General features: G+C 40.7%; 1 protein-coding gene across 1 annotated transcript; it reads right to left on the reverse strand.

The window, feature by feature from the left end:
* Positions 1 to 855: 855 nt before the first annotated feature.
* LOC149718411 (uncharacterized) lies at positions 856 to 7226 on the reverse strand. The gene is made up of 2 exons (XM_089871102.1): positions 6847 to 7226; positions 856 to 1872 (listed from the first exon to the last, which is right to left on the reverse strand). Exon 2 carries the CDS (start codon positions 1844 to 1846, stop codon positions 1109 to 1111), a length of 738 nt encoding a protein of 245 aa, XP_089727228.1. The 5' UTR covers positions 1847 to 1872; positions 6847 to 7226; the 3' UTR covers positions 856 to 1108.
* Positions 7227 to 11063: the final 3837 nt, after the last annotated feature.

Raw genomic sequence — 11063 nt, forward strand, 5'->3', positions numbered from 1 at the left:
GAGTCAGATGGATTGGAAATGATGATGGGCGACCTGCGGCACCATATCTCTCCCAGTGTACCTCGCGCACGCCCCTACCTTTCCGTAGGCGATTGCTAAGTGCTGCCGCGTAGCGCCATTTTATTTGAATGAGAACTAGCTTCTATTTTTGAGATAGAGGGAGCGTCCTTTACAATTTCGTCCGGCACGACCCTACCTAACCGCTGGGGATGATGGGAGGACTATGGTGCCGTAGGTGGGGGTACAAAGGCAACGCTTAAGGTATGGGGGTTTCCACTCCATTACTCTCTCCTTCAAGGTTATAGGTCATGTGTTTAGTGTCTCTCCCTGAGTCCTCCCCTCCCCTTCGACTGAAAAATGATAGGACATTGTCCACTGGAGTATACAAACACAGTGAAGCTATCAAACCTTAGGAAAAATTTATTGGTCAAAATGTCCAGTGACCAAATTACGGAACATTTTAAAATATTATTGGACAATGTCCAGTGTCCTGTGCTTATTTCCGGTCCTGTTCCCACCCCAGGTCACAGGGCCGGAAATAAGAAAAATTTGTTATAGGACATGTGTCCAGTGACCCCCTGTTTGACTGGAAAATTTATAGGACATGGTCCACTGGAGTGTGCAAAAATGGTGTCGCTTCTCCATAGTCCAGGTATCAAAACTTCGGAAAATTTATAGGTCAAAATGTCCAGTGACCCCCTTCGTTTTTAAAAAAATTATGGGACATTTTAAAATTTTATTGGACAATGTCCAGTGTCCTGTGCTTATTTCCGGCCCCCCGCTCTGCAAAAAATCTTTATAAAATATGAAAAATAGCGCGAAATTTTGAACGAAGAATAGTAATGTGGAATAATGTATTTTCGTCAATTAAAATTTACATTTCATTGTAATAAATTAATTATAAATAAGTGAAAACTTGCCGAAGATTTTACAATCTAAGAACGCAGTCATAATATTTTTATATGTCTTTATACATTTAAAAGTCCTCTCGCGTGTGTTTCATTAAAATCAATTATTCGTTTCCGGAACCGAGTCAACTATAATAACCACATGTTCCATTTTTAAAAGATTTAACAATTTTAGTTAACTTTATATTTGTGAATGAAAGCTATTGATTCGACTTGAAAACTTGGTTGAAGACGTACAAAGGCGGTCGTCGCCTTTCGTCTACAACGAGATCAAAAGGACTGGGCACGGGAAGGGTCACCATCATGGTGGAGGAAGCCGCGAGTTCCTGGAAACGATAGCTTTGGGGGCGTTGGATTTCGTCGTCGTCATCATCGTCGTCATCCAAAGGCTTCGCGTCGTCGACGATATCTTCGCAGACGATGAATGGGCAACACAAAAGCTTGTCGTTAAATGGATTCGCTTGACTTCCGGCGGTCGATACTCGCTTGACGGAGTCGTTAATTTCCAGCCTTTGCAAAGCCAGCCGGGCTTTCAGTTCTTCATCTTCCGGAATTCGAACCTCGACCGTTACTAGCCTGCCAGTTCCCGGGGAATCTGGATTTTCAACGGTTTCCATGGATACGACTTCGCCGACGGTTGTCGTGTGTATCGTACCGTCTTTGGAGATGCCCGTTATCGCGGTGTACGTGTTCGTTCTGAGATCGAATAACTTCTGAGGATCGGTGGGAATACTGATGGTAGGCGCGTTTCCGGGCCAGCTAGCTACGCAGGAAGACCCGCAACTGACCGTGCCACCGGCCGTTGTCGCCGGTATTTGCACAATCCTGACTTCCGAAGACGTCGCTCCCGTGGCGGTGCGAGGGTACAAGGCCATTTGCTGACCGATGACTTGCAGGATGATGTCTTCTGACGTCTTCTCTCCAGATGAACTGGCCATTTCGGCCGGCTCTGCTCGCCTTTTAGCTATAAACACATATGATAAGTCATTTTTAAGACGAAAATTTTAAGGTACAAAATGAAAATGCGCCAAAGCAAGCAGCTAGTTCAGATACTAGATTCGGTCTCTTATACGTAACGACGCGGAAACACAATGGTTAATCACAATGAACAAAGTATACCATCGGTTCAACTCTCAAAGAAGGAACCTCCTGTTCATTTTTTCTGACTTATTAAGGCGAAATTCATAAACGTCGGACGCAATGCAATTTAGTACAAGCGAAGGCAGGGCGTCGTGCGCAAAAGGCAGGACGTTTGCGCTCGACGCCCTGCTTTCAACTGTGCTAAATTGCGTTGCGTCCGACGTTTATGAATTCCGCCATATATTTGAAAGTTGCGTGAATTTCCTACACGCAGTCTTTCAGTTCCCATCTATCCTAAGCCTAATCAAAGCCTAGTCAGGTGTCCCTCTAAAACATTTTACTTCAGATATGGACTATTTATCTTTTTCATAAAATGGACTGTAAAATCAAGTGTAGTCAATTCTCGCGTCATTATCGAACTAGTTTTCAGTAAGTCTCTAGCATAACAAAGTATAGGTAGTGTCATACTTATGGAAAATATATACTTATGGTTATAGCCATAACCCATTCGCGCCTTTATTTGAACATAAATAATTAATTAGAAAAATTTTAATAGGACAAGATTGAAGATACGGTACTGCATTATTTCAACGCCTCGATTAATAATGCACAAGCAGACAGACGCTCGGCTTGGCCCCATTTTCACATGGATATTGGAGTAGACGCAACCCTAAAAACACACGCTAATTAAAAACGATAAAAAACTTCTCTTAATTAGAAGCGAAAATAGATACAATATTTTTTATCTCGGTAAAATTCTATCCAAGCCTTTTGACCCCATTATCACCTTCGTACAAGTACATTCTCGCGTTGAGTTGACTAAGTCACGTGGTTAAGTTTAGCTTTATGACGTTCATATAACCGCCCAACGCTTACATTGGGGAATTATAAACCCCGATAAAGGTCTTCTACTTTAATAAATTTCGGAGTGTGCAGTGTTGTAATTGATTTGAAAACCCTGCCAGTACTCGGAAGCCAGCGAAAAACATCATTTTTCCGTTTTTAAAGTACAAGTCTAACACGAAGCTTTTAATAAAATGAGACCGAGAATTAATAAATCAAACAGTACAATAGCGAACCGTTAGCAAATTTTATAAATTGCTAGAAAACTTGTAGCGCTCAAGTTTGACGCAACAAAAATTGTAGATGCATTAAAAAACTTCATTTTGAAGTTTAAACATAACGAAATTAAAGTGATAAACGTTGGCTAGACAAGTTTTTCGATTAGTTAAACAAAATCAGGTATCAGGGATAGATTTAATTTTAGAAGTAGGCATGGAGAACAGAGTAATCTGTGCGAGCGTCAAAGAACCGGACCCCCTTCCACGGGACGGAGGGGAATGAGAGAAGAGGCGGGTAAAAAGGAATTACCAACTTTTCGCCGTCCCCGTCAGCAACGTCATCAAAACGTAGTTTAAATGGGCCAATAAGATAATTTAAACTTTTCGTTACGCGTTGGAGGGAGGGGCATGGTCTATGAGTCGGACTGAAGTAAATACTAACCGTTCTCCATTCCTACTTCTAAAATTAAATCTATCCCTGATAAAATCTAATCGCTCGAAATCTCATATGTAACACCATTAGTTCATTAGATATGTATGAAACTTTCTATGCCTCGTAATGCTAGAGACTTACAGCTCAAGCTAGTTCGAGAACGACGAGCGGGAATTGCAGACTACACTCGGTTAATTTTACAGGACTTCCACCAGGCGTCTTCGCTTTACCTCGAATCTATGACCTAGATCCCTCACTTCACGAAAAGCTCCAGTTTGTAACCAGTGACAAACTTATGGTGAACATATCTTATAAACTTATGGTTGAGATAGAACATCCGGTATGTGAACCAAAGACGTTAGATGTGGCTACAAACAATAATACTTCGATGGACTGGTAACTTTGAAGCCCTTCTGACGTCCTTGGGTCTACATACCACATGTTCTATCTTAGCCCTATATCAAGCAGACGATACTGAATCGCCACTTTTGTTAGCCTACGGCTAACCCAAAGAATGTGGATTTAACAAAATTACCGTGAAATTCTATACTCAATGGAATACTTCATCGAGAAACTAATACTGGAATAGAAGATAAGGTCCATAGTTGTTCAGACCAATTACGCTCTACCTTCATTTCCGGTTATTTCACCCCAACGGAGATAATACCAGAAGTAAGATCAGGGACTAGAAGTATCGAGTTAACCAAATTCTTCACTTGGCGAAAGTGAATATTCTTGATAACACACGAACGGTTGGCCCTCTGGTAGCGGTTTCTGAATTTTCCCTCCAAAACGTGAGACGCTCGTGGCGGTAGACGGCCGAACTAGATTCAAGCACCCGCGTCCGTGTTCCCCGGCTTTAGGTTGGGGGAAGGGGGTAGGAAATATTTTGGAACTCGACCAATTTTTTCTCCCTAGTGTAGTCGCGATGGAAGCGGCATAAAATGCTCAAATTTGTTCACTAGTCCCAGGATCTATTACCAATGCTACAGCACTTTACTTCTAGTCCCTTATCTTACTTCTGATAATACTAAAGGCTCTATTCGATTTACCTAAGAGGGAAAGACACGGGGGGAGGGAACACGTTTCCTTCCATCTCGGCGCCTGCGCTCTAGGCGTTTTGGTTCCTAGAGTTCGCAGAGACGGCAATGGATCAACCCCCTTGTACGTCCCGATACTGAGGGTTTCCTACCCCCCTTTCTTACATCAAAGAGGCTTTATTCGTGTACTGGTTTTACTGTTACAGGATACTACAAACACACCTACCCCAGTACATCACTTTGTATTCTACATCTTCAGTTACCAAAGAAATAAAACACAACCCATGAATTTTTCACGAGATCAAACCTTTAACTCCCAACCACCAAACACCAACCCTCCACAGAATTTATCCGCAGCTAGACCCTTATGATGAAAAATACTCTCCAAAATACTACCCTCCCAGTCTTCGCTTCACCTCTCTTACGAAACGTATGACGTCATTGAAAGAGAGAAGAGAAGCGAGCGATCTCGGCGTTGCTATGGCAACTGCCAAATGGGGAAAGATGGTTTAGTGATCTTGACCCACAGAGCGGAAAAAACGCTACTTTCCACGGCAAACCTTAATTTCCTATAACTTTATAACGCATAATTCGATACAAAGGTAACAATAACAACAACAAATACATAAATAACACTGTGGTTAAAAAAACGTCAAAGGCGGGAAAGGGGGAGGAGTTAGCAAGAATTCGCGCGCGAAAAAAAATTCAGAAAATGTTAACCCTAACATTTCAATTTCACCATAACAACCGAATTGATTGGACTTCCTTTTATAGCTTTGCCAGCTGAGATTTTTCTCAACTTGCACCACCTATACAACATGCAATGTTATGCTAGACATAGAAATCGATGGCCCCCTTTTTTTCAACGCCCGATATAATTGAAAAGATATATACAGACTGAGAGAAAATCGAATTTTAAGACTTTGTAAATTTTACGCAAAGTTAACACTTGTCACGTGATCCTATTGTATAAAGGGTGATTTTAATTGATTTTAGTGGTATATCTTGTTTGTGTGCAAAGTCTCGCGAAATTCAAGGAAAATATCGCGAAATTCAAGGAAAAATATCGCGAAATTCAAGGAAAAATATCGCGAAATTCAAGGAAAAATATCGCGAAATTCAAGGAAAAATATCGCGAAATTCATGGAAAGTATCGCGAAATTCAAGGAAAATACCACGAAATTCAAGGAAAGCATCGCGAAATTCAAGGAAAATATCGCGAAATTCTCACAAAATCCTGTCAAATATCGTAAAACTTTGGCCACTTGTTGTGAAATGGTGTTAAATGCTGTGAACGTTTCTGGTTTATTGAGTGGCCTTATGTGCTAGTAATTTATAAGTTGTGGGATGTTAAGGGTACGTTATAAAAGAAGAAAATCAAGCCGCGTTTACACGAGACACTTTGAAACCGTTTTAAACCGTTTTGGAATGTACAAAAAAGAATAATACGCTGTTAAAACTAGAGATCTTTCACGAGAAAATGCAAATATTATTTTTCAAACAGGGTTAGGCCAACGGTTGAAAACGGTTCCGAAGTGTCTCGTGTAAACGTGGCTTAAGTATCGTGAAGTCATGCAGGATTCGCATGGATTTTTGCGAATTTGCCGAAATTTGATAAAGTTTCCTGAAGTCTCATGGGCATTTTGCAATCCGAGTCAGGACTTGTGAATGCAGAATTACACAATTTATAAAACAGTGAAATTATGGGAATTTAAAATGGTTAAGTCACAACTATATCTCTAAGGGAATACTGCATATTCCTACCTCATGAAAAAGCATTAAAATATATAGGTCACGTGACAAAATAGCTTAAACTCGCGGGAATTCATTTTATCCAAGCATTTCCCAAACAAATGTAATTATTAATCACCATCGGTAAATTCCGACGGGATAATAACTATGGCCTTCTATAAACCCAACTACTATAACCAGCTATAACCCATAACATAAATAAACGTAACATACCGTTTTCAAGAGCAGTTAACAACCCGGTGAAAATTTACACGACAGACGTCGACGACAGTATTAATAACATGCAATATTTAACCACAAACATAAAGAAGAAATTGTTGCAAACTGCTCTTGGACAAGATAAATGATGTTACAGTTAAATATAACGAACCGCAATCCATTTTGCACCAAAAACGAAAACACAGTGGCTGAAACACTGGGGACCCGGGGAAGAAAAAAAAACCTTACATCATTTTCAATTTCGATATTGCAAAGGCCTAAGGCTTACAAGATGAAAAACCATAATGAAATTGGTTGGAGAATTGTTGACAGAACCCGAGGGTTTTAGTGATAAGTGTATTAATAAAACTTACCGATGTTTTAGTGTCGAAAGAAGGCGGTCCACCACACCGATCTCTCTCCCAATATTCGCCGGGCCAGCTGATAGGTGAGAGGCGAGCAGCGAGAGCTCGAAACTGGCGGCAGAGATCACACGTTTTCTCTACTCTGAATTTATCGAAGTTGACCGGCGATAGGGGGTGGACAGGTGGGACGAAGAGGAAAGGATACGGAGAATCTTGCACCGTTCGCCGGGAAATGGTCCCGGAGTCCGGAGAAGAAGGGTAAAAGGGTGGAAGGCAAGCTACGCGGGGGAGGTTCCCGCTATGACAAAATTGCGTACCCCCTTTCGAACTCTTTCCCCATCCCAATTTCGATCGGTAAACGCCAGAGGCGCTGAAGTGGCGTTAGATATAAAAGGATTCCTTGAGATAATGGTTAAGGAACTATGCTGAAAACGAATACGACCGACTTGGCCTGTACGCGTTCGGAACATACGTGGGAGGTCGCTCAAGTCTGGCTCAACACCGTGGGTTCAACAAGTTGGTGCACTGCCTAGTGACTCTCTAGTTGAGTTTAGGCATGGACAGCAGACTTGTAAATAGGGGGTACCAGGGTGCCTGTGACACCCAAGAAAATTTACAGGACACCCTGAAAAAATATTTTTAGGGGGGTCGGGTACCACCTGGGTACCCTGAAAAATTCAGGGTGATGAGAACATGATGAGAAGTTGAGAACTCTCACCCATAACCACAACTCAAAACAGCTCTCAAAAAAGGGAAAAAAATGTAATGACGAATATTACCCCTCAAAACTGTGCCCTCCCTCACATTTTGTTTATTTACCTTCGTCCACTAGGGAGCCCCGGGTACCCAAGAAAATTTTGCTTTGGGGGGGTCGGGAGCTCGCAGGGCTCCCGATGAAATTATCACTATTTACAAGTCTGATGGACAGTGATTAAGCCTCTTCGGTGCAACTAAGATCAGGAGTAAAAGAAAAGGCCTCTGCCTTCCATTTCGCTTTTCGGCGCCTGGGCTCAAGGGTTTTGGCAGCCCTGGCTTTGGGTCTAGAGCGTGCGCAGAGACGGCGCTATGGGTCAACTCCTTGTACGTCTCGATACTGAGGATTGCTTATCCCCTATATTACATAGAAGAGGCTTATTGTAGAGGACCAGCAAAACATGCATTTTCTTACCCATACATAACTTTCAGGCGATATCCGCTTACAAGGTCACCAATGGTTGGCGTGATGCTAAGGGCTGAAGAGAGCATGAAAAGGTCCAAACATAACGTGGTACCAACCTTGAACGATAACCGTTTGGCGCTTTGCTCCAAAACTCGGTTCCTATACCCACTCTCGGGCTGACTGTTAAGGGCTGGACAATTCTGGTCCTCGTGCATGAGGACATTACGGTTCGCGCCCTAGTTCAGCAGTCGAAATCTTAACCTTCCTATTTCAATTTCTGTCCTTTGCCCCTTAGAACAGGAAACTTGTAACCTTCCAGCATACTATGCTCGTTTCCTCTCCTTCATATTCGACCAACCCAGACGCCATCAATAACTTCGTCACACAAACCGTTCTAATGCTTTCACAGTTACTTAACCATTACTTCAACGAACGCTGTTTATAAAACTCGGCGATCACAAAATTCAATATTATTTTCCCAAGCATAAGTAACATTAAAAAAGGTATGACACTTCTAATTCGTGTTCCGCGCGCATAGATCGCTAGCTACGTCGACGTCACATGGTTTTAAAGTTCAAGATGTCATGCATAATTTACCCCCGAAGGGGGGGTTTATTATGAATTCCTGCTATAACGTTGCCTATGTACCCCTACCTACGACGATCGCATAGGTCGCTAGCTACGTCGACGTCACATGGTTTTAAAGTTCAAATAAATTATGCATGACATCTTGAAGGAAAGAGCGATGGAGTGGCAACCCCCATACCTATAACGTTGCCTCTGTATCCCCACCTACGGAACGGCACCGAAGTCCTCCCAGCATCCTCAGAGTTTAGGTAGGGTCGTACAGTACGGAATCGTAAAGGTTGCCCCTCTGTCTTAAAAATAGAAGCTAGTTCTCATCATAGCCGACTTGTATTAATACAAGTCGGCTATGTTCTCATTGCAAATACAAATATAATGGCGCTACGCGGCAGCACTTAACAATCGCCGAAGGGTAGGGGCGTGCGCAAGGTATACTGGGAGGTTTTTCTCTGTCGCAGGTCCCCCATTATCATTTTCAATCTATCTTACCTCATTTATTACTGGTGACATTAATGGTAACGGTTTTTACACCTCCTAACCTTTAATTCAAGCATAAATGGTTAAAAAATGGCATATTAAAGATTCCAACTAGAAAAAATTCCTACTTCAACCAAAGTTTGACAAATTAAAAGTTGGATATCGAAAATGACGTTCCACTCGCAAATTACAATGTTTAATCGAGCGTCATACTTATTGTTCTAATGTTATTTACGCCTAGAAGTTATTCCATGTTTTTATATCAGCCTTCCCACATAGGGCTTATATATTTTTTTTATTTTTGGAGTTTTTAAAAGTTTAAAATTGAAATTTTTCTCTAAAGTTATCGATTTTTTTTTCTTTGGGAAGCGAAGATGCTATACTAATGTAATGCTTATATCTTCAATGCGTAAATATGATTGGTGAATTTGGATTAGATTTCTCAGAAAATACATAGTAATAGTTTTTACTTTGAATTGACATCGTGTTCAAAGCTATTAGCTAGGCTCCATCTTATAACGAAAGCTTTGATTTGAGAGAGATACGTGCTGTCGTTTCAACCTGATACCAAAGATGCAATTCGAATTCACTAGCTAAATTAGCTTCAAAATATAAAATAAACGAGTTTAGATAAAGACAATGTTTTTGGGTTGAAGCAAACAACGTAATGCTAAGACATAATGGCGAAACAATTTAAATGTTATCTAACGTTTTTTGCTGAAAATAAAATCGAAAATTGATTGTTAGCCAGGAATTCAAAAAATCTTTCTTTGTGAGTACCTACTACCATAAGTTTATAAGATATACTCCATAAGTATAACACTACCCATACTTCGTAATGCTACTCAGAGACTTACAGCTCGAGCTAGTCCTGGTTAATTTTGCAGGACTTCCATCTTCCTATTTTGCCTATACTAAGCCTTTGACAGCGCCTCACCAGGCGTCGCTTTACCTCGAATCAATGACCTACGTCACTTCATGACAAGCTCCAGTTTGTAACCAGTGACAAACTTATGGAACATTTCTTATGAACTTCACCAGCTCTTGTGGCACTCATTTGGCTAATTTTCCACACACCAATTTTACTTTGGTAAAGTCAAAAACCAATCAGAACGTAGCCAGCCTTGAGATCGGAGCTAAAACTAGCCTTTGCTAACTCCATCCCTCGACTATGGGAGCATCTAGTGGCATATTTTTAAACTAAACAGCAGTCTAGACTTGCTTTAAGAGTAACGTCCCTTCAAAACTATAGTTTCAGCTTGCTATAGGTAATACGGTTTAAGTTCAGAGTTGATCATCCATCATCCAGGACTTTTAATTATATAGATACAAATTAGAGTTGTCTTAAGTCTTAATTTGACTCGCCTTCTATACTCTAATTAACTTTTCAGTCACAGGTCAAATGTTTTAGTCAGCTTCCCACCATCCTTGTTAACTAACAAAGGCGGCCTTTTATATTCATTTTAAATTTCAAAACGTCACAGATAAGGAAATTTTGTTTTTTTATAAGACCATGTCAGATTCGTAAACGAGCCTTATCGAATATGTCGATCGAGTCTGCTCATTCTTATGGTAATTAGAAATAGGAGTTTTCCATATTAATTCAAACTCTCATAAAAATCTAATTAAATATGAGGTACCGAGGGGTTAATCACTAGCGGATTTCGGATTATGATTACGTAAACATTTAAGAAAGATTATTCGTAATCCCTTCGGTACAGTCAAAGGAAAAGATTGTACACGGATAACAATGGGTGAATGGCCCCTCGTCATGAAGTCCCAACAGTCAAACAAGATGATATTAATTTTTCTTCTAAATATAACCCAATTTTGAATTTTACTTTCTGCTAAATCAATATTCCGAGCGACTATTGCATGGAGAGGTTAAGAAACTAACCAACATACGAGTTCATGAACCGAGCCCTAGTTACTGTGTTAAATTTCACTTGAACTTTTAAGCCTTAGGCCTAATTTTAAAATTAATATTTTGAGCTCCAAAATTGCT

This window comes from Phalangium opilio, unplaced genomic scaffold (assembly GCF_054372755.1).
Source record: "Phalangium opilio isolate 3A_F unplaced genomic scaffold, DU_Popi_V2 ptg000002l_1, whole genome shotgun sequence".
Lineage (NCBI taxonomy): Eukaryota > Metazoa > Arthropoda > Arachnida > Opiliones > Phalangiidae > Phalangium > Phalangium opilio.

Coding starts and splice junctions, on each gene's coding strand:
- LOC149718411 (XM_089871102.1), bottom strand. CDS start 1,846: ATGGCCAGTTCATCTGGAGAGAAGACGTCAGAAGACATCATCCTGCAA.